This window comes from Corvus cornix, chromosome Z (genome assembly GCF_000738735.6).
Source record: "Corvus cornix cornix isolate S_Up_H32 chromosome Z, ASM73873v5, whole genome shotgun sequence".
Classification (NCBI taxonomy): Eukaryota; Metazoa; Chordata; class Aves; order Passeriformes; family Corvidae; genus Corvus; species Corvus cornix.
In genome coordinates this window covers 32,193,732-32,218,987 of record NC_046357.1, presented here as the reverse complement: position 1 = coordinate 32,218,987, position 25,256 = coordinate 32,193,732, and the positions used below count along the sequence as shown (strand labels likewise).

The following is a 25,256-nucleotide window of genomic DNA, read 5'->3' as shown; positions in this document are numbered from 1 at the left end:
ATGAAAGCATTCTGCATACCTGAATTTCTGTTAAACTTATGCTTACATGCTTCTGTATAGTCATATCCAACTTTTCTGCAACATTCTTTATGCAAATTTATCTTTTTTTAATCCTCCTGTCTATTTTGCCCCAAAATCTCCTATAATGTCTTCCATAATTCTTCATTTCCCCCTTTTGTTGTTGTATTATTATTTATTTAAAACCGTTGACTCGACTCTTACCCACTCTGGTTTAGTCTTCCCTATACTTGCCTTCATTACTCTACTCTGTTCCCACTTCTATGCCTATTTTTCTTTTTCACTTGGTGTATAAATAACCCACAAAAATCAAGTTGGTACTGAGTAATTAAAAGGAAAACACCTTTTAGCTGGTCACTGAGACATAGCGAAACAAATTTCATTCAAGTCAAAAGTAAAAATCCCTTTATCTCCAATGGCAGAAGGTTTTCATTTTCACAAGATAGGGAACCTAAATTCTGTTTCCAGAGAGTCTATCTAAATGTCTGAGAAACTGGCAGAAAGGTCTCTTTGTAAAAGTTTCAATTCCTTGGTTCTCCAGATGAGATGCAGAAGTCAATCTTCTACAGTTAAAAAATTTAAAGACTAGAATTACACCCTGATGATCTGCAAGTCAGAAATTGTGAATTTAAGTTTCTGTTGCTTCTTCAGGTGAAGCTTAAAAAGAAAGTTTTATTCTTCCATTAATATTATCTAGGCTCTTTACAGAAGCAGAAAAGGTGAAAAATAGTGTTGCCATGCGATAAAAAAACTGAAATACCTCTTCTTCTAAGTTTTTCAGTATACAAAAAGTATTAATTGCTTAGGTAAAGGCCAATTTTTTCTTCATGGTTTCTGTACTCATTTAAGTTTTGTTCAGAAATTCTGATGAAAAGAAATGGAAACCTGAACTTGTTTTTACCCAGGGCATTTGCGTTGTCGACTGCTGATTCCAGTGTTGCAAGTACGGCTACAAGTGCTCCACGCGCTCCACTCTCCCTCCACGTGCTCCGCAAAAGAGGTCCGATTGATACAATCTCCAGCCTTACACCACTAGGGGAAAATTCAGCTCTTACGTAAAAAAAATCAAGGCATATGCAAAACAATTCACTTCTCCACAAGCACATGGAAGCACAACATAAACACGTGGTTCAACATACAGTTTTCGTATCAGTCAGATATATTTTTGCCTAGTGTTCCCCAAAGCTTTTTTGTCTATCCTAGTAAATGCAGCAGCCAGAGACCTTTCTCTGGTTCAGTGGCCAAGGAGCAGATTCAGTTCTTGTCCATAACCTCAAAAATAAGTTAATTTCCAATGAAGGATGCCTCCTAGAAAAGGTATCCAGACTATGATGTCTCCCTTAATTTGAGTTGGGGCACTGCCTAACAAAGCATTTTGGGATCCAGTCCAAACCTATTGCAGGGATCATCATCCTGCTGAACTGTATAGATGATCACAGCACAGTGTCCAGGGCTGTTCTCAGGAGTTGCTTGTTTCAGCATGACAGTTCCCACCAGCAGGAACTTCATTGTCCCTGACTATCCAGTGACAATTTCAATAGAAAAATATATTAAAAAGTAATAGAGAAAATAAGATTTTATTCGCAGCTTGTATTCAAAGATAAAATGGAAGCTTCAAGAAGCTGGTGTTGAGAAAGTCAAAAGAATTTCTGTCATTTATTTAAATAGTAATAATAAACTCAACGATCTTTCATGCATATATCGTTTCCCAGGACAACCGCAATTTCTCACTCAAAAACTATCTCATCACTATTGTTATGCTCTGTAACCTATGTTGATATCTCATATAAATCATCATAAACTCTGCAGAAATTAGTGCTTTACCAAATTAACCAGCTATCTGTCATGTGTATTATGAAGTAGAGGTATTTTCCAACCGTAACAATTTCACCATTCTGTGATTCAGCAATTACAAAGCAATGAGGCTACAAGTAGACAACAAACACTTAATGTCATTAACATCAATAATTTAACTAATTTCTTTTTTCATTCTGAACTGTTGGTGAATGACTGTTATCAATGGAAAAAGTTCACAAAGAAGTCTCCTATTTATAGCAAAACAAAATGTGTCACTAATGCACTCAATAAAGGCTTTTGTTACTTTTAGAACACACCTCTGTAACTTTTAGTCTCTGTGCTAAATCCTTATCTGGTAACCTTTTCACCTGCAGTTTCAAACTGGCCTTCACTGATCAATTGATCCTAATTTTCTCTCTTAAATCATCACATTAAAATGATGGCATAATTATACCACTTTTGAAAAGTATTCATGTTCAATGGCTTCACCTTTATATTAGATTTTTAACCAGAAACTGTAAATTTTGTAATGCTCTTGGATGTTTCAAATCAAAAATGCTCATATCTATTTAAAGGTATTGCTTCAGATAAAATATGGATTTTTCTATAGACATAGCATCTGCCCTATGTGGAGTCTGAGGGATGCTTATAAATCCTTGACTTAAACCCCAGACAGGTTGGACAGGCTATGCAAATGGCATTTCCATCACTTCCTAAGATCCCAAGAGGAGCACAAGACAACAGTAATTCATCTCCACAATACCACTAAAAGAACCCAAAGCCAGTGATTTGTGTAACCTAAAGCCCATCTTGGACAGATAACAAACAAGAAGAATAATTCTTCCTCATCCCCTGGGATGGTTTGGTAAAGTCTGCTTAGTTTTTTACTGTTATACATAAAAAAGGCATCTCTATAGCCTGGCTCAATAAGCCATTTTAATTACAATCAGTAATTCTGAGTAATCTTTGTAAGAGGTTCTGCTTTCTTATTCCATAGCATGGGCAGCCCAGTCTCAATGTAAAACATGTGATATCAAACAACAGAAATGTCCCTTATTTTCCAGATGTTGACTTCAGACAGTATCACTACAAATTTTATCAGAATTAAAATATTGCAGCAATTGTCATTATTTTCGAGATATGAACAGAAATAAAACCTGGGTTTCCTTCCACATATAAAATTATATTTTTTGAAAATTTTATCTTAGTTGATTGATTTGATTTTAGGAGAATGATGAGAGTTCTGGTGAATGTAATATGACTCAAAAGAGTAAATCACTCCTGTGGGAAATTGCTGTCGGCACAGTATCAGGAAAATCCCAAGACATATGTACGCTCTTTCTCTGTTATCTATCTGGGGTTTATTTATATTCACTTACAGATATATACAAAGATTACAGATTATTTCAACTGGAAAACTCTTGAAGGACATTTAATGTACGTCTGACTTGGGTGACCATTTAATTATCTGTGATGGCATACTTTTAATGGCATTTGTCACTCTTTTACATGCACTTACACTATAAATATTTCATTACAAAACTTATCCTGAAAGGTTTTAACACAAATCTGTATCAATTCTTTCAAAGAGACTTTTTCCAAATCTTAAATCATAGCTGAGAACTCTGTATCTTTAAAATCTTAAGTTTCTAGTTATAGTTAGAAGAGCAACAATTGCATTCTATTCATAAATATGATACAAAATGAGAAAGATTTTGAAATAAAACAGCATAAATACTAAAACATCTGTCTCTTTGGCTAACTTTTTTTTAATTCACTGGTTTTAGGGAAATGTTCTTTTTTCACATCTTTATTATAAAATACATCACATATAATACATTCAACTATACTTAGTTTATTTTTATGATAATTGAGGCAAATAGGAACTTAAAAGAAGTGCAAAGACCTATTCAGTTTGTTTCCTTAACTATTAGATGTTCAGTATGGTTGATATTACTTTTCCACCAGAGGCATACCTTTCCAGTGTCACAATCTGTTCCATCCATTGGTGGATCCAGTTTAGTTTTGCATTCCTTCTCACTTTCCACCTTACACCACAACCCAGTGCAAATGACATGCTGAAAACCAAACAAAGAGTAAGCACAAAATCTATCCTATGCAAAATTACTTTCTGCATGCAGTCTACTAATGTTGTCTAAATTTACTAGTTTGATGGTACTGAAATATGTTTAAAGACACATTAAACATGCAAAAAACCCCAAGTGGGCAGAGTCTCCTCAGACTTTTACTAATCATGCTTCTCTAGGACTTCTAGATCCCTCCTGTTGTGCCATCCCAATGACTGCTGCTATCACACTCTTCCAATGATTCATAATTCCTCTAGAATTCATTTATTACTCTGGAAAAAAAAAATTCCAAAAGCCATCGAACCTGATCTCCACAAAGAAGACACAAAGTAACCTGACAAATGAAGTATTTTTGCTGGAAAGAAGAGACGGGATATGACAGGGGTTCAAGTCAGCAGTGAATTTTAGAGATGAAAAGAAAAGCTGCTCATTCTGTCCCTCAGAAGTATAAGAACAAAAGAGTTTTTACTTTACTCAAAAGAAAGCACAGCCTTGCAGGATGCTGGCTCACATTTCCCTGAATTTCCTTGGCAGCTTTCCCTATTTTTCTCTAAAAAGTCCTCCTTCTCCCATGGTTTTCAGTCATGACTTCATTCTCCTTGCTGTCTGTTCCCCCCTTAACAATAAACCAAGTGGAAGTGAAGAGACGTCACATGGGGCTGAACTGTGGCCTGAATATTGTTGCATAGGCACAGTGATCCTCCTCAATATGTATATTGCCCAAAGAGGGGCAAGAAGGATCAGGAGAGGGGAATGCATTGCAAGGAGGATAAAAGATACAGAACAGCTGGGTTTTTTAAACCAGGGCTGCCAGAAGACCTGCTTTTTCTGAGTGAAATGATTTGTTATATCGGTACTCCCAGTATGAGTCTCTGTGCCATTTACACTACGCATGAAAAACGTGTCATAAATCTTATGCTACCTTGAGAAAAAAGCAGACAAAACGTAATTCAACAAAAGACTGTGTCTGAACCAGGAAACAGGGCAGTTCCAGTGGGAGTCTTGCACATAAAAATATCTGTAACATCAGTTGTCAAAAATAGTCAAAAATTGTAGAGGTCTGAAGCATTGTATAGAAACGAGACAGGATGGCAGCAGTCAGACTCACTCCTAACTCATCGTGTAAGAGTTTTTTGCTGAAGCTGAGCTAACAACACAACAACCAGCTTATGCATGTCTCCAAAAAACAGCTACAGAAGTTCTATCCTGTTCCTGGGTAATCTTAGCAAGCATTTTTCAAGTAACAAACTGTAATTTCTGTTCTTGTCTATTGTTCTTTAAACAATGTAGATGATGACAATAGTAGATGAGATAGAGTATCAGATGTTCATGACAAAGTACTTCCATACCAAGTATGAAATGAGAGACATACTGTTGGAACTACTCCACAAAAATAAATGTTAATATAATGTTATTAATAAATATTTTTTGGAATACCTATAAATCTTCATTTCTGAGTGACTAAAATGGTGGAAAAGCTATCCATATTTATCCAATTTTTTAAAAAAATGGAGTCAAATTTTCTCTTGTGTTTTCACATTTTTAAGTACATTATCATTCTTTTTTTTCCCTAAACACTTTGACCTTATGGCTTACAACAAACAGCTCTTTACACATTTAGAAACAATTCATCTAAATACAGAGAGGCATTAAGTCAGATTTACGGGGTTTGGGGTATTTTGGGTAGCTAAACACAAAGATATACTTGAACCATGTAAACTAAATGAAGTAAATCAAATCAAGACACTTTGCTTGCTAATCTGCATTGTATGCATGTTACTGTTTCTACAAATACTTGTATACCACCTCCGTACGAACCCAGGGAAGCCTAACTTCCTCAGACAGAAACTACTTTGAGCTGTAAGTGAACTGTATTCTAAAAACACTCACTTCACCAATTGTTAAAATAAGCATTCAATATTAGTAACTTTAATATTCCCCAAACCCAAGAAAAACTAAAATTTGTGGTTTACTTGTAAGGCTTTATTCTCAGCTTTTCATTTCAGTCAAATCACAAATAGACTCTTTAGTTACAGTTCAGACTGTATTTCTGTTCCAGAGGTATGAGATATGGAGATTACTGTCAGCATCTAAGTTTTGACATTTAAGGATTTCTGTATAAGGCCAGGCAAATGTGACACACCATGTGGGTTTTTCATTAGCAACCTGCAATGAAGCAGATCCGGACTGATATGAAAACAAACAGAAATCTGGAGGCCAGTGTCAATGTTACAGTCACTCCAAAATCAGGGCACTTATACACCAGGATTTTACTCCTCTGGGGAGAAACTTTCCTCAGTCAAAATCAATATATCTAAGCTAACATTCACAAAGGTTTACTAGTTCTCTATGAAAAGTACAGTTCAACGACCATTACAGCTTTCTAGGTGAGCCAAGGGAAGGAACAGATATTGGAGATTAAAAGTTTACAATTGTGATATTAGACTATTCACAATCTGTAAAATATTTCTCTGCATGGACACTGGAAAACAAAATATTGCCAAGCACATACAAAGGACCTTTTTTTAAAAGAATGTGTTAGTCATGAGGTTTTAACAGCAAAAGCTTGTAAAATAAAACATGAAAGTCACAATGTACTATAGAAGTAGCAAAGGTCACTCCAGCTTTGGAGTTTTGTGGGGGTTTTGTGTCTGGAGTTTTTTAATTAAAATAGAGAGGCAGGTGTATGTGAATCAGAAGGATGCATTTCCAATCATAAAAGCATATGGAAAGAAAGTTCAGTTGAGAGGAATGACCAGACTGGGAATGACAAAAAGGGAATTTTAGAACAGTATTTGTGTGAAGTCAAGATTGTTTAGAATGTGGTGGTTGAGATGAGGATAGATATTTCACCAGGACTATAGCATTTCCATTACTTTTGTCCTTTTCATTGTGATCTTTCCCTGAAATGCCTTAAAAATCACCATGAAATACAACCACTCTCCTACTTTGCAAAGCTCACAGCTGTGTTATGACAAGAACTGTTTTAGTGGAACTGACCAGATAGCATTCACATCCTGGACTTTAATCTTAAAAGCCAATATTTAATAGTTCAACAATTGCATTAAATTGTCAAGCTTTACAATCCCATTTGATCACCAGGAACTAATTCTGGGCCATGATCTCACTATCTCTTATGTGAAAAAATGTTAGGATCTAATTGATTCTTGCATGAGACATTATGGGCATAAAAGCAAACTTGGCTCCCTTACAAGGTAAGCATTGAGATATGGTATAAATCTTGAACCTGGAGATCCACTTACGCTTTTCTAGGGTCTAAAAATTTTGCTTAAGATATGAAAAAAAAGGCTTTGAAATAAAGATGAAAAGGAAAAAATAAAGTCTGGACACCATTTATGAAAGGGGAATGGGAGGGCTTCACTTAGGAAAATATAGGAGTAGGATCTCAGTGGTTCCTTCAGTTCTTTACTTCATTCAATAAATTAAATTATAAAGAGGAATTCTTTATAGCAAGGGAATATCATTAGCATCAGTAGTATTTCTCAGAGGTTGCCATGTAATGTGTCAGTAAAGTGCAATCTGAAAGTGCTCCTCAGTACTAACAGTTGTAGAAAATTACATCTCAGCACAAATGCACTATTGATTGTACCAATGATATCTGTAGAATTATTTTTCATCATTACCCCATTGTTTTCTTAGTTGAATGTCTGTTACACATGAAACACAGTTGCTTAATGTAGAAGACAGTATGGAATTCTGCTCATTAAATCATCTTCCAGTCTCAAAATACATAAGATTGTGACATAGTTCATAATTTATCATTTACACAGTTATACTGAAGTGCATGAACTGTTCTGCAAGTAGAACATGTCCAAAAAATCCTGGGCTATAAATTGTTGGATTTACTGACATTTAAATGAACCTTCGAGGAGTGTGTTTCTCTCATTTCCTGGCTTGTGGACAACAACTATAACCATAATAAACTGCCAGTTACTGGCAGAGTAGGAGACACTATACAGAGATTAAAGGAAGTAGTCTGGATATCACAGAATATTCAGTGGCAACCTATGCATAATTAAATAATTATTGTAATAAAGTAATACAATAACTAATGAAATACTGCATTCAATTTAGAAAGGTCTTCTAAATGTTGATTTCGCCAATGGCAGCCACAATAATTTGCATAATGAACAAAAAGAAATTTGAGTCATTTTTATATTAAGTAAAATGCAATTATATGCAAGGTTAGATTCAACATATTTTTGTATCTAACATCTTTTTATTTCTGAAGAAGATGATAAAATGAGATACTGAGTAAGAGTGCTTCACAGTTAGATGATGTTGGTGTTGCACAGTCCACGTGCTAGAACTCATGAAGGATTTCTGGAAAGTTTAAATGGTTCGGTTCTAGCCCAATTCAAATGGTAACTTCTTTTTCCTCCTTTCACTTCCTAAACAGGAAGAAAACATGTAAGAGAAGGATGACTTTCTTATCCTCTGGGCTGTGCTCTATCCATTGCTCTGAGTTTCCCCTTCACAAAAGAAACATTATTTCTATTATTTAGAAGTTCTATATCTAATTGGACTAGCAGGAAACTTCCCTAAAGGATGAGATAAATTGAAGACCCACAGCAGGGAACAAAAGAAGAAGATCTGAATATGGTGCCTAAGCTTGCTCTAAGTAGCTCGTCAGGTCTAGAAACTGAGGATCAAGTGTCTTGGATTTTTTTTTTTTGTTGCAAGGAAGGTAAAAGTGTAAATTTTGCTTCCAGATAAAAGAACACAGAAGAAAACCAACAAGGTGACTTTACAGAGGTCTCAAGGAAGCTTTGGAAAATTTCTATCTCACCACTCTCACCATGTTTTCTCAATTTTGTCCTTTGTGTTGTTTATTCATTTGTATGTAATTTCTAATAGATCAAAGGTTCTTAAAATTCATTGCAATAATGTCTCGGTTCAACATTTCATTATACCATTTCCACTTCAGGGTTGGCAGTTTTGCAGAGGATTTTGGAAAAACTGCAGATGGTTCTTCCCCTTGCTCTCTTCTCAGAAACTGTTATTGGCCTCTCTTTTTCTAACTGTTAAGAGCATAAGATTATCAAGTAACACATTCAGTTTTATGACAAGAACTAAAATTAAATTGCAGTTTGTCAGGAAAAAAGAATAGTTGAAATGAACACAGGCCTTTTTTATTGTCTTGAATCATTACTATATTCTTTCTTCACAGCAAACCCACATTATACTTGGATTTAAATTAAAATTGTATACTGATACAAATATTTAATAGGAAATTTCTGACAATTTTAATATAAGTATAAATTTTTAATACAAATATAAAGCAATGATCCACTAAGTAGGAAAAAGCAGAATAATTTAGTTAGCTTAAAATAAGTGATTTAGCTGAAAGGTGTCCTCTTACATACAGAATGTCAGAAGAGGGGACCAAAATTGAAGATGACTAGAAATGGACAATAAGGTGTGAGCACCTAGAACCTAAGTAATCTCTGTGCAAACAGTTGAACACTACCTGGGTAATTGTAGCGGGTTGAGTTCGAAACCGGGCAGAAACACCAATTAAATGTAGTGGTTTTGATTCAAAATATTCATTATTTACTTATTTTCCTTCTGTGAGATAAGAATTAGGAGAAAAGCAAAGCAGGCACAAACCTTAAACAGTTGCAGTACAATGAAAGAGCTTTATTACTAACAGAATTAAAAGTAAAGAGAAAACAACAAAACAAAATTGAAGTAAATTCCGCCCCCCCCCTCCTTCCAGCACTTCTCTCCTTTTACCCAGCTCACACAGGGGATAACAGAACATGGGATGTTAGTCAGTGCTGCAGTTCTTGAAAAGTCTCTCTCTTATGCTTAAGGAAAAAGGGTTTTCCTTCAGCTGCACGTGGTTCCCAAACTGCCACTAATAGCAGACCCGCCCGGAAACAAACAGTCTGCTGTGTGTAGAACATCTCTCTCATGAAGAATTTCATAGTTCTTTCATACTACAAAACATGGGCCATCACATGGGGTTATTCATCTTTTTAAGGATGAGTTATTTTGGCCTGCACACAGAGGCTTTTCTTCGCCACAAGTCTCTAACAGCCTCTCACTACTTCTATATAGCCTGGCATAGGCACTCTTCATAAACTTCACAGGCACACGAGGATACTCCATCCCCCCATGTTCTTCAAATGGATTAAAGAGACAAACAGTTTGTGGTATTACAGTTTCTTACCACGGCATGCAAGAAGGTTTCTTTTAAGCTGCGCGCCAGAATCGCGGCGCCGCCCTCTTTTCTCCCGTCGCCATGCTCAGCTCCGTCCCACGGGACTCACTTCTCTTTCTCTCTGACTCTGACGCCGCCATGTTGAAGAGTGTTCTTGTTCAGGCTTTACGGTGGGGAAAGCCTCGCTCCCTTTGTGCTGCTGGCTGCATGGTGTCCTCTTCAGTTCAGCACGAAGTGTGCTAGCTGCAGACAGGAGGCTCTGCCGGCTCCCGTTGACTCCGCCGGCTCCGCATGGAGAGGAGAGGGACCCGCCTGTCCCCAGAAGCCGCGCTGGATGGGTTTAGCTGTGAGCAGTCCATGGCTGGTTTGAGCTGCCTGCGGCTCTGGGACAGTCCCCCCCCAGTGACCCAGGGTCCGTGCCGCAGCGTTGGGAAAGGGGGAAAGGGGGAAAGGGGCAGTGGCCCCGGCCCGGCGGGGCCGGGAGGCTCGGAGCCCCCCACCTTCCAGCAGGCGAGCTCCGACCAAAGGGGAAATCCCGCCTTTCTGTGCGGTTTAAATATGTAAATTGTGAGAAGCGTAATTGGTCTTAAAGACTGTCCATCAACTCAGGGTCAACCCAACACATTCCACCCCTCGCTTCTTAAAATTTACATATCCAAAAGTTACTTAAAATAGCAAAACCAGAGCTAAAAGAAAACAAATTACATAAACCTCCACCCCTAGAATTTTTACCACTACTACAAAGCAAATTTCTTCTATTATTCTACTTAATTTTATAACTTTCTACTTGCTTTGCTTATTATTTTCTCCTAATTAACCTTCATCTCACAGCGCTCATTAATTGCCCGCATTCTCCACCATTAATGTAGCGGGTTGAGTTCGAAAACCGGGCAGAAACACCAATTAAATGTAGTGGTTTTGATTCAAAATATTCATTATTTACTTATTTTCCTTCTGTGAGATAAGAATTAGGAGAAAAGCAAAGCAGGCACAAACCTTAAACAGTTGCAGTACAATGAAAGAGCTTTATTACTAACAGAATTAAAAGTAAAGAGAAAACAACAAAACAAAATTGAAGTAAATTCCCCCCCCCCCCTCCTTCCAGCACTTCTCTCCTTTTACCCAGCTCACACAGGGGATAACAGAACATGGGATGTTAGTCAGTGCTGCAGTTCTTGAAAAGTCTCTCTCTTATGCTTAAGGAAAAAGGGTTTTCCTTCAGCTGCACGTGGTTCCCAAACTGCCACTAATAGCAGACCCGCCCGGAAACAAACAGTCTGCTGTGTGTAGAACATCTCTCTCATGAAGAATTTCATAGTTCTTTCATACTACAAAACATGGGCCATCACATGGGGTTATTCATCTTTTTAAGGATGAGTTATTTTGGCCTGCACACAGAGGCTTTTCTTCGCCACAAGTCTCTAACAGCCTCTCACTACTTCTATATAGCCTGGCATAGGCACTCTTCATAAACTTCACAGGCACACGAGGATACTCCATCCCCCCATGTTCTTCAAATGGATTAAAGAGACAAACAGTTTGTGGTATTACAGTTTCTTACCACGGCATGCAAGAAGGTTTCTTTTAAGCTGCGCGCCAGAATCGCGGCACCGCCCTCTTTTCTCCCGTCGCCATGCTCAGCTCCGTCGCACGGGACTCGCTTCTCTTTCTCTCTGACTCTGACGCCGCCATGTTGAAGAGTGTTCTTGTTCAGGCTTTACGGTGGGGAAAGCCTCGCTCCCTTTGTGCTGCTGGCTGCGTGGTGTCCTCTTCAGTTCAGCACGAAGTGTGCTAGCTGCAGACAGGAGGCTCTGCCGGCTCCCGTTGACTCCGCCGGCTCCGCATGGAGAGGAGAGGGACCCGCCTGTCCCCAGAAGCCGCGCTGGATGGGTTTAGCTGTGAGCAGTCCATGGCTGGTTTGAGCTGCCTGCGGCTCTGGGACAGTCCCCCCCCACAGTGACCCAGGGTCCGTGCCGCGGCGTTGGGAAAGGGGGAAAGGGAGAAAGGGGCAGTGGCCCCGGCCCGGCGGGGCCGGGAGGCTCGGAGCCCCCCACCTTCCAGCAGGCGAGCTCCGACCAAAGGGGAAATCCCGCCTTTCTGTGCGGTTTAAATATGTAAATTGTGAGAAGCGTAATTGGTCTTAAAGACTGTCCATCAACTCAGGGTCAACCCAACACAGTAATATTCACTGAATTTAATTTCCTAACATTTCTAAAATAATAATGTAAACAAAGAAACCTCAGAGTCAGGAAGTCAAAAAAATATTCACTGCATCTATGAAAAAAACACAACAAGCACAGGACAACTTGACTATCTGAATTTAAATATCTGAAGTAGAACAAAACACAAAGGTAATAAGAAAGGGATTTATCCAGACAAATGAAAAGCATAGAAAGGTATTATGCAACAGCAAGTCTTGTCTCAGCAAAGTTTTTGTCTCTTCAACTACTTTTGAGAATCTTTAAACATTAAAGAAGACCTACAAGAAATACTAAACACTCTGCCATTTTCTTACTCAAAATAGACTTTAGAAAATGAAAAACAGAAATCGCATCCTTCAATTGAAAACAATGTACTAAAAAGCAAGAAACAGGTTGAAATTCATGAAAAAAGCCCTTGGAAGTAATGAAGAACATTTGTAGAACTGTGACATAGAGTTTTACCGCTCATGGCCAGAGTGAAAATGTTTTTGATAAGGCAGCTAAAACAAAATCCAGAAACTATGGCTTTTTTTTTCTCTTCAACTCTACCACTCTCAGCATGCCTTAGTTGTACATGTACTGTAATGTTTCCTTTGAGGGTCTTTTAGATAAAGATTAGTCTCAGTGAAAGTCTCTGAAGAAATAGTACTATGTCCAAACTGAAAACAGGAAGAGAACTGAAGAACTAAAGGGAAAAGGAATTATGTTTTCCTATTTAGTACTCCTAACCTTTTCAGGCTATCTGCCCACTGATTCTGATGGAATTTTATTTCACAGTTCCTCTAGTCCCTGCTCTATCAATCCATCCTCCAAGCTCGTTATTTATTTGTATATCATCTTCCCATCTTGTCTTGGTAAGTGTCTTAAGGGCTTCCAACATGTTTAGTCTCTCCTGTTGATGTTAAAAAAGGTTGACTTTTCTCCACAAAAACCGTTCTGAAACTGCTTCTTCAATCAGACGTCTACTAGTATCAGTTCATAAAATTAGGAAGACCTGTTCAATTTTGCTAATCTGTCTTTTTAAGGTTAATATCTAGTGACACTGCTTCACACTGCTGATGAAGCAACATCAGCAAACTGACTTAAGTACTGGAACTCCTCTCGTCATGGCACTGTACAGCTCTGCCTGGGCTCACAGGGGCCTCCTGGGAGGTGCAGAGAGCCCAGCTAACACCACTATTACTCCTCCAAGCACAGCATAATCTTCTGAACGTTAGAAATGGCCAGTCAGTATCCAAACCATAATAAAATGGAACCCAAGTAATAAATTGCAGATATTCCACTTGCTGCAACAAGAAGTCTTAACACTATGACATCTTTTGTTTCTAAAGTGCAACGAAAGTATCAATAAAACACATTTCAGGATAGCCAGAGACCCAAAGCACGACTTACAAGAAAAACAAATGAAAATGTGCATATTAATTTTTAGAAAGCAAATGTAAAATTCTTATTTCAAAGGTGCTACATTCTCTACCAAACACATGTACAAAAGCTATTCTTACACAAAAATTGGATGGCAGATGTATTTTCTGAAGTACAGACACAGTCTTACCTGCATTTCTTGGCAAAAGGAAGCAGTTGGTCCAAAAAGAATCTGACACTGCTCATCGGCAGTGTATGTCATTCCTGGGAGCTTAGAGGGAATAATCACAGAATTGAGGCTCTGAGGATTCGTCTGTACCAGACAGTTACTGGCCTTTGACCTGGTAATATGCAGAGATTCATATGCTGAGCAATCCAAGAGTCTGATTGCCACACCAACTTAAACTTGCATACAACATTTGAAATACGTGGACAATTACAATTTTTTTATTCATCAGCATTGGGCTGCTTCTCATGTTTAAACTGATATGGCCCACTTGTTATAAGCTGATGTATTCTGTTGCACATTTGCAGAAAGATAATCTAATCTATCAACATTTCAGAAAAGTACTGGCCAACATTTTAGCATAACTTACCTAATGGATTAAGGTTTTGGTAGCCAAACATTTCAGTACACAGCATATTAATATATTGTAAATATAGTGACATATATAGAATGTGTATATAAGTATATAAAAATATAATCATATACCTTAAGACATGAAAACATAAAAATCCACATAATTGCTGGAAACAGATTTTAATAAATCTAATATTAGATTGAGATGATTTTAAATATTTTGACGGATTTTGCAAAACAAATCTCCCACAGAAGCAAAAAATATTTAAAACTTATTATTTCAGTATATTAATTGCAACTATTTGTAAATGACATACAGTAAGAGTTCTTTTCTTGAATTATATACCTGAGAAATCTTTCCAGATCTTCCCTGCTGCACTGAGACCATGAAACATCGCCAAGATTCTGTCCTTTAATCCACTCCCCAGACATGATATGGACACCATCTGCACAGGATGGGTGGTCATTGTCATGGTTTATCCCCATGCTGAATTTTGAAGTGATTAAAAATAAAACAAAGCACAACAAATTAACAGGTTGCTTTCAGAAATTTGGAAGTTAAAACTCTTGCAAAGGGCTGTAAAAAGCTCATATATACTATGTGCAGGAACTCTCTTTTGATTATTTTTCCCATGCTGTATTTCATAGAAGTGCATGGAACCATGTGTAGAGGCCAATTCTATAATTAAAGATGAAAGTGGAGCTGCATTTATTTGATGAGAAATACTGCATTCTAATCATATTTTCATTTGCATTCTAATCATGCAGTTCAAAACATATTTTGGACAACTTTTTGAATTTTCAAAACTGTACAATTACTGCAAGTTTAATGAATACTACTTCTCTTGTAAATGGCCAACAAAAATACTGGAAATTTATTTTTTAAGATTCGTGATATTTTGGCAGTGACTCTATCTTCATTCTATATGGAACTGATTGTTTGAAATTTTACAGAACAGTAAAATTATTACTCCTTTAATGTGTAATTATTGCCTCTAAAGAAAAACACCTAAATGTGTTTTCAATCTCTTGTTAAAAGTAACACTGATGAAGAAATTATATAGATTTTGATTTTAAAGACGTAGCATCCATATGCATCCCAGTGAGTTCTCATACTCAATGCACTACAATAAAAAATTCTACTAAATACCTGCTTGAAGCTGATGTTTTAACCGAAGATTCACTGTCACTCTCATTCACAATTAGCAAACAGAGAGGAAGAAGATAAACAAGATTTTCAAAATTAGCTAAGTGGATCATGCTTGACTCGTGTTATAAGAAATAAATACACTCAGCTGTTTTTGAAGATTTACAAATGAGTATGAGATTACTCTCCAGAGTACTGGATTTAAAGTAGTGCTGGAATTTTGTAGCACTAATCTGCCCTGCAGAAAAGCAAAGCTTCACAGTTGATAAAACTCTATGCCTTGTATTGATTCTTTCACTTACAGACTGCAAAGACAGAATAAATTTGCTGTGTCTGTAGAAAAACTGGAGTACATCATGCTTCTCTTTATTTCACCACACCACAGTGGCAAATGGCAAAAAAGACCTGTCTCCCAACACTTTTATTCTCCACTCTATCCCAAAATCCATTCATGACTAGACCAAATTTTACATACATTTGCAACTTGCTTTACTTTGTGTTTACTAATGAAATTGAAATATCACGTAGGGCTTTACCTTGCCTATAGAAGTGCTCTGTGTCTTACACTGATGTGTACATCCTACAGTCTGGAGCTCTGGAACAGTGGCTTCTGCATAAATTGGATATTTTGCTATCTGTAAACAGTATAACTGAGGCAAGCAAATCTGTCTGACTCTCATCTTAGCCTCTGTCTTTTCCTGACCTGCCTGAATGGGACAAAACATCTACACAGAAGTGCCTCTGCACTTGCTTTACATTCTCCTTGCATGCCTCACATGCAGAATTTGAGATGTCTCTATCTCCGGAGTTATTTACACCTGTAGGAACTATGGAGGAAGACACAAAAAATCTAATGATACTAAACCTTGTGGACTACACAAGAAATCAATTTTGCTTATAGCTCTTTGAGTTATATGCTTCCTTAGCGCAAAAGTAGTCATTTAAAAGTACTCATTTGTCAGTATCACATATACTGTAGGATTTAAACTAAAACATTTACAACACAAAAGCTTGACAAAATTTATTATACAATTGATGGCTCCCATTTATGCAGAGTGCAATTAACACATTTATATGTTTAAAACATTTTTTTAAATGAAAATTACAAAACCCCTGTAATTTCTAATTATTATTTCTCTTCACTCTGAAGAGCAATTCTTGAAGCTAGACTTCACAAAATAGTCTTTCTCTAAAGTCATCCAGAAAAATGTGTGCTGAGCTGAATCATGATCTTGACAGTTTGAAAAAACAATTACACTAGCCACCACTGCATACCTATATCAGTGTACCCACTTTTTCCAATCTACTACCACAGAAGCATTTTGTAAAGTTTATTAGCAAAAGAATTCTGAGGAAAACATTGTTTTAAAGTAAGAAGTAGTAAAAACTGTTGGACTTGTAACAGCTGTGTATATCAGCTATTTAAGCACTAATAAAAAACCTAATTCTAATAATCATCCAAGACTTTAGCTGCCCATATTTTTATAACACTTCTCCTATTCTGCTTTGACATTCAACTGTAGTTCAAAATATCTGCACTAATCCAATGGAATTCATTCCTCAATTCTCTTCACCTCCAAATTAAGTACACAGAAAAAAATCCAGAAAACAGTAAAGACAAGTATTGAAGACTTTGCCTACCTGAATGAATAGGCATTTAAAAATGCCTATTCAAAAGGTAAACGCAGGTTGTATGTTAACAACATTTAACTAAATCGCAAGACAATATCGGAGAAGTAAGCTACAGAAGCAACAGAACCTGCTCTTAAACATTCTCCGAAATGTTTTCTTCAGTAAGGTCTTTTGATCTCTTCTGTGGAATGGTAGTGGCTGCATATTTTTATCTGACCTAGTATCAATTACAAGACCACATAAAAGTCAATGCGCAGCAGAACTGACTTCTGATTTCATTTCTCTCATTACGTGTGTGGTGAAAAAAAGAAGATGAACAGTCATTGCTTTATTTACAAGAGAATGAGTAATGTAAGCATGTGTACCTACTTCTCCATTAACGATCAAGGATATAACAATATTCAATGCTTGCAGTGGTGGTCATGGTGTTTTCTAGCCTCCCTTGCTGCCCATGACAACTATATCCTTTCACTAATACAAAGGTACCACAGAAACTGTGTCTGTGTAAGGTGCTGTTCTGCCTCTTCCTATAGAATGTACTGTGCATTTAGCACATTGCCCCCTCTCCTCTCTCCCACAGCTGTGATCATTCAACCTCATACAAGAGTAAAGCAACACGATGTGCATGTGGGAAGAAGACAAAGGAGTTTGGGATTACAGGGTAACTTTGTAATAGCCTGAAAAAACACAATTAACAAAGAAGACAGTGCTGTACTTTAACCAGTACACCATGTCTATATATAGAAATAAAATATATTTTTAAGAACAGAAGTGTTATTTATTCAGTGTTACATAAAAATGCTCTACCCACTCTGGTTAAGGGCTGTATATAGCAGATAAAATACACAAGTAGGAAGCATTCTATAGAATGCCTTCCCTAAGTAAAATATTAGCAACATTTAAATTCACACTATGCAATTAAACTATATTTTAATAATCTCAATTTAAAATTATTTTGGCAAAGAGCCTTGGTCCAATAAACTCCACTAACAGTATCAGCCAAGTCCACTGAAAAAAATATTTTTTGTTTAAAAACCCTCTAAAAATTCTTTAGAAGATTATTTATGGTTTTAGTGATATCATGTATAAAGTTGGAATCATTTTTCCTAAATCTTTAGTAAGTAACTAGGAATAGTACAAAGAAAGAAACATCATTAAATTCTCTGTGTTTGGAAATCAGAATTAAGAACTCAGGCCACTGAATGTAGAAGAAAACTATTAGTTCAATATTTCAGTTAAAAAACAATTCTTTTGCAATTAACTACTGCAATTATATGTGTACAGCTGGAATCAGACAAGAGCATCTCTCGTGTCATTTTAGGGAATAGGTTATATTTTTGCATTCAAAATGCATTCCCAGTGTCAACATACTGAACAAGTACGAAGTATTATAATTTAACTTGACCTTATCATAGTGAAGTATTACAAAATCAAAGCTCTTTTAAGCCTCAACAGAGGATCCTCAGTCATTATTCTATATTTAAATAAGCTAAATAAGGTTATGCACACACCTTCTTGGAAGAACTAGGTCTGCGTTGCTATTTTATATTTCTCCTCACTGTAGGACATCAAAATTATTTGACATGTGCTACTTTCATGACAACATGAATTTGCTCAGTGACCCCATATGCTTCCAGGTGAAAGCTTTTTATTATTTATTCATTATTTTATTTTTGCTTTGCAAATGGCAGATGATGGTTGTCACCATCCTATTACACTTAAAATGCAAGTAGTGCAGCTGAACAAGAATGATGCTAAAACCAGAAACAGGCTAAGAAGGGACAAAGATCAAATAGTAACAAAAACTTGATACGGGCGCAATTAATTAGGTCAGTTCAGATAGATGTGGAGAATTACTTTAGGCTTATCTGTAAACAAAAAATGAGAGAATTAAATAAAGAGAACTAGTACTGCTCAGATTTTTCCAGTCACTAACAGTGAGACAGATTAGAAAGCAAGAGATGGATTAAGAAAAGTGCAAGAGCAAGTGGTCAAGGATCCAGCACTAGAATATTCACTATAATAAATAGATTCCCAAATACTAAAAGAGCTACTTCTTCCAAGTCATATATAGAACAAAGGAACGATGAGCATAAACTGCAGATCAAGTATAATACTACTAGTATAAGCTCAGGAGAGACTGAAAATTACTAGAAAACTTTCCCTTTGTGAAGGAGAAAGTCAATCTCTGAATGCAGTAGGCAGTTTGTATCTGTGATGTGTGATGGGATCATGGTGCCATCTGATCTGTTTAAAAATTCGTTTTAGTAAAAGTGATTACTACACAGTATTTGGAAATTAACTACAATTTTTGTCCTACATATTTTTTCCATTCTGTGAAATAAATCACAAACATAACAAATTATATTACCTTGAAAATAAAAATTTCTTTTAAAAGTATTATTAATAATAGTGTTATCTTCCTTATTATTTCCACTGCTTTCTTTTTTGTCATCATTTTGTCCAACAGTATGCTAGAATGATCAAAAATTGTTAAACTGTGGACCCAGAAATTACAAGGTTTAAAAGCTTACATCAATTTTTCTAATCTGAAATTTTGCAGTATCATGAGGATGTATTTGATAAATGAAAATAACACCCCTTATGTGACTAAGAGACACTGAGACAGAAGCTATACTATTTTCTCAGTACCTTTATTGTACTTTTTCAATGAAGTGTTTTGTCACAGTGCCATTTTTATGGAGAAAAATATATAAAAAGACCAAATTAGCTGCAGTTTTTATAAGCTTTTTATATGTTGGTTTGGGGGTTTTTAATTTTAAAATTTTTTTTGTTGTTTTTTTTAAATCCCAGTTAGTGAAATAGTAAGTGTTGTATGATTTTTTTCTATGTCCTTTAAAACATATGAGGGCTTCACAGATCATTGAATAAATGGGATAAGACACATTTCAACTTGTAAATTAATTATTTAGCTGAAAGTGAAAGGCAATTGACCCAGCTACAGAAAAACTATGATGGTAAAAGGTAGAACATTATTTCTTTTGAAGAGTTTATCTTCAAAGGAAAATCTACTGAACAAGGAAATCACAATCTTCTTGTTAATAATTAGATGATCTGAAAAATTAAAAATATATAACTATTTGCAATTATGACTTCTCTTTTGTGAATCATAAATCATTCTCCACAACGTTGGCAATTCAGATTACATTTTCAGTCTTAATTGGGTAAAAGTACCACATGCGTATTAGTATAGGGATACTAACATACACTGGATGCTACTGTCCAGCTGACTTTGCAGCTTTTGCTGAACAGCTGTTTTTTCCTCTGTATCTCCAATACTTCTACCACCATGCTCCATTATGCTGGATCTAGACAAAGATGCCACGGTCCTTTGACTGAAGTATATAAATAATTTAAAGCTTTGCTGTGACAGATGTATTCAGCATCAAAACATGAAAATATAAATTGCCCCTTGCTGAAAGTTTTTTACAGAAATCATATAATACAGGAAAAGCATTTGCTTCTGGCAAATATGACACCCATGCCACATTCTTGAGCTATTACATACTTGGGTGAAGAGCTAAAAAAAATAGTTTTCTTATAAAAAAAAACCACTGACACTGATCTTTTGCCAACTTTTTCACAGCTCTTTTAAATGTATTAGATTATCAATTAAGCCTTTGTAGGATGTTGCCCAGTTAATAACTGTTTAGTTTACAAATGTTATCCTAAGGAAAATCTAACACAAATCCATCCTGAAACAGTATAGCCTGGCAGAAATGCGACTCTTAATACCTTTCTAGAGAAACGGTTGACTAATCTCAATTTCAAGTAAAAAATCACCATATCTTTCAAAGTTACTAAAATGCTGATGCAGTGCTTCTTCCCTGTCTCAGTGCTTCATTTCTTCCTGAGCTGTTTCTTTCTTCAGCTGTCTTGCTACCAGCAAAAGGCTTGTGATGCTTTATTTCTGCCTGGCATTGCAGTGATGTGTGAAGTGAAGATCTTTCCGTGACTAGAACTGGACCAACAAAACTAATTTTCTTTTTCATGGTTTTTAATACCAGATAAGTTTTGAGTAAGAGTAAACAGAAATGCTAAGTATGTAACAGACTTCATTATTTTTCTGTTACCTGTAATCTTAAGTGTATTTTGGTGTACAATTTTCAGGCCACTGAAGTTTGGAATGATACACCCATGTGCCCAGTAAGACCTTAAGCTGATTGAAGAAGCCTAAGTGTATGACTGTGGAACACAGTCTACTTTGATATGGATGCAGGAGAACAAGAGATTATCAACTTTTAAAGAACTTGCCCACTAAACCACGAAAAATTAATGTAAGGTAATACAGTTTTTAATGACTGATTACACAGACAGAGCTCAAAAATCAATTGTTGACTTAATTAAAATATCATCTCCATTCAGATACACAAGGCTAGAACAAAGACATTTCATATTGCAAAGTCAGGTTTAGTCTGCCTTTGTATTTCATTGAGAATATTTCTGTTGTAATTGGAAAAACTAAAAAACCAACGACACAATGCTTAATAAACATCCATGTATCACAAGTACACAATATCAGGGTCTCTTCTCCCAGGCAACTAACAACAGGACAAGAGGACATGACCTCAAGATGTGCCAGGGGAGTTCAGGCTGGATATCAGGAAAAATTTCTTCAATTAAAGGGTGGTTAAGCATCAGAACTTTATATTCATTAATACAATGACAACTTTGTTTGTATATGCTCTCAGAAAGCAAAAATCAACAGCATCTAAATTGTGTAAGTTTTGAATCTATTTGTATGATAACTTATGGGCAAGAATAATATTTGTTGTACAGATGGGAAAAAAATACAATTTTTTTTCTTTATCCTTCAAGAAGCAAAGTCTTTGGGAAAGCTATTGCTTCCATGCTGCTAAACTAGACTCTTCACAAGAGCAACTAGAATGGTTAAAGACATTACACACAAAAAAAACAAGGTAGTAGACAAATGACTTCAAGATTCAAAAAGAGTTAGTGAAAATTTTATAGAAAAGATGATGTGTTGAAAGAAGAACAATTTATGACTGGTCTGTATGGTGAGCATTTAAACTCTGTTTCTGAGGCAGTTAAGAATGAGCAAGACAAATCTCTGTGAGAGATACTCTAGATATGTTTGAATCTGCTGAAGTCCTTTCCAATAGGATCTACATTCAAATGTTTGTCTTCAAATATTTTTATATTGTCTCTTCACAAAGGTTCAGCTACTTCTAGTGTCTTCTTTGCAACTGCCAGGCCCTGGCTGGTAAACAGAGACAGTCAGAAAAACAGGCAGAAAAAACAAATGTCTCTAAAACACCACCTTACACTCTTTGGTGCGAGACCACTCTATTTCCATTTGTGACAGCTAAGGACTCTGACTCCATAATGAAGCAGGGATTAAGGTGAATGCCCTTCTGCCTCTGCATCTTTTACACTGGAGGATCCCCTTTTTTTTTTCTTTTTTTTTTCCCCAGCAGCTGCACATATATCTCTGGCTACCTATTCTTTGATTTTTGTGGTAGTCCTTCTATTTACTATCTGGTTTGTTACTAGCCTTCATGAGTTCAGATTTCTTGAAGAAATGTGTGGTTCAATCAACATCCTGTCTTTCATAATGACACAAGGTTTGATTTATTCTTTATTTCCACTTTTTAAAAATATCTATTACATTACCCACAGAGAATTGTGAGGATGTCTCTAAGGACATCCAAATGCCATTAATACTATGAGACTATGATGGCTGGGATACCATCATGATTTGTTTTTCCGAGTTTATTTGAATTAGTATGAAAGGATTTGAAAGCTCTGAAATTTCATATGTAGCCTTGTAACTTTTCTTCCCCCAGGATTTATGTATTAGCCATTTAAGTTTTACGTTCCTGCAAAATCCTTTCTCTTTCAAAGTCCAACAGCAATGCAAAGCCATGAAGATATTTCAAGTTCACAAACAAATGTAACAGGGGTTATAGAGCCTGGCCTGTCCTGCAGCCTTGGAAGAATTGCTAACAGCACCAGTGAGCTTCTCTGTCTACCTTGTTTCATGTGCTGCTTGGCATCTAGAAGACCTTAGCATGTCAAAGATAGGTTTGATTGTCTGCTGCAAGACAAAAACCTTACAACTGTGCATCTACATAAGCTTTTTGAGATCAGTAACCCACATTCTCAAATTTGCTATTGCACAATCAACACACCACTTGTAGCTTTGCAAGAATTTAATGTATCAGCATTTTTCAGGGAGCATAAAATGTTACATTTCTTGTTGATCAAGATGTCTCTCTTTTCACATACAGTGATTCTGCTGTTAAGGTCTCTATTCTCTAAAAATATTTTTACTGTGTTGGGCATAAAGTAGTACTTACATCTGTTATTATCATACTTGTCTCAAACAATTTTCTAACTTACTCCACCAGTGAACTTATCATATCACCAGTGAACTTGATCATATTCAGTGATTGTTTCTTTCCCCTTATACTTGGAACAGAAAATAAGTCTTCCTCTACCCATTCCCTCTACTAATACCAGCAAACACTACAGCAAAAAATAGAAATAGAATGGTATGTAGCTACAAAACACAAATAATATTCCTTTTAAAGTCTTTCATTTATTGCAACTATCATGCAAGCAGGCTGGCTTACATTAACCAGGAGTTGCTTTCTGCAGTTACAAAAATGAAAAAAAAAAAAAGAAAAAACAGGAAAGATCAATTTTATGCAGCAACTTATACTTGTGTCAATCTTTATATGATTGCTCTGTATTTGCTTATTTTGCATCCAGGGGAAAAAAAAATCAATAGAAATATTTTAAATTCTGTTTTTTTCTTTCAACTAACTTCATGTTTCAACATTAGATGCTAGGATCTCCATTCTCAGAAAGCTTTGTCCTAATTTAAACCAAGTCACTTTTAATTCAGTGCTTGTCCTAAGATACCTAACCACACATTTAGCAGAACATCCCTCTCTGTTGTCTCTCTGAAACTGACATTATAATACAAAAACACAGCTACCCGGCACAGACACTGCAGACAAAAATGACAGCTAAATACATGCCTCCCTTTTGTTTCAGTTAGAAATGTTCTATAGGCATGTTCTATTTCTATAAGCATGTTCTATTTCTTTTTCTTTACAAGTAGTGAAGCCAAGAATGAAAATCAACTTTTATTAACAGTTTTTATTATTGCAAAATGAGAATTTTTCACTTTGGGTTAAAATATTTGACACTGAATGAGTTAAAACATGCAGCCCAATTGTGAAGGACAGTTTCCTTCACCTTCATTTTGCCATCCTTCTCTTCTTCTGCGAAGAAAAACAGTATTAATATTGCAATGACCAATGACTTATCTACACTTTAATGGGATCTATCCTGAGAAAGCCAAACTAAATAAGGATTCTTCCAACTTATGATCTCATTAAAATGTTTGTTGGCAGCAATTGCTGGAGTTGGGTCTGTTACACAACACCATAGTCAGAGAAGAAAAAACATCTTGGGGTACCTGTTTTTCCTCTACACAATGGCAGTCTTTCCAGTTAATCTATTTATTTTGTAGCTATAAAGATTTTTGTATTACTTCAAGTTGTAAACATTTTCTTAAGCTACATACTATATAAAGATACATGGTATTATTATTATTATTATTATTATTATTATTATTATTAACAGAAACACTATTTTCCAAATTTTTCATTTCATTTAAATCCCTTCCTTACAGAAAAAAGAAAAAATTGAAGCACACAGTCAGATTAGTCAAATTGTACTAGTATTACGTGCAAACAAATACTAGAATTTAATATCCACATACTTACTTGTGACCCATTTCATGGGCAATTGTAAAAGCGAGATTCAGACCGTTGTCCTCTGCAATTATACATTTTCGTTTTTCACTGCACATTCCACTCAGGTATGCTATACCTAGGAAATACAACCACCACATTCAATTATTTTTAGTTATCACTAACTTTACATATTATGGGATAATTAGACCCAAACAAGACTGAAACCCAGTCTTGTTGTGGTCAGAGTCATCCTAGTATATAAACAGATATGACAAAGGTTTACCTACTCATTTTGCAACCAGTGGTAATATTACCTCACAGTAATGATTACATGGACTGCAATGTATAGAAAATGCATTCCTTAAAAGCACTGCTCAGTACCTTAACGAGATGTGATAGAACACATGTATGAATGTCAGTACTGCTGTAAATGAAAATAGATGTCTACAACAATAGAGCACAAGTTTGAACAGGTGCTTCCTCTGACAGACTTA

At 36.0% G+C, this 25,256-nt stretch overlaps 1 protein-coding gene across 1 annotated transcript in view; it reads right to left on the bottom strand.

Annotated features, from left to right (window-relative positions):
* The window catches only part of ADAMTS19 (ADAM metallopeptidase with thrombospondin type 1 motif 19), a 137,967-nt gene that overhangs the window by 42,932 nt on the left and 69,779 nt on the right, over positions 1–25,256 (bottom strand). The window contains 5 exon segments of the mRNA XM_039567410.1: positions 920–1,050; positions 3,792–3,893; positions 13,843–13,993; positions 14,579–14,719; positions 24,793–24,898. Of these exon segments, the coding sequence (XP_039423344.1) occupies positions 920–1,050; positions 3,792–3,893; positions 13,843–13,993; positions 14,579–14,719; positions 24,793–24,898 (631 nt within the window).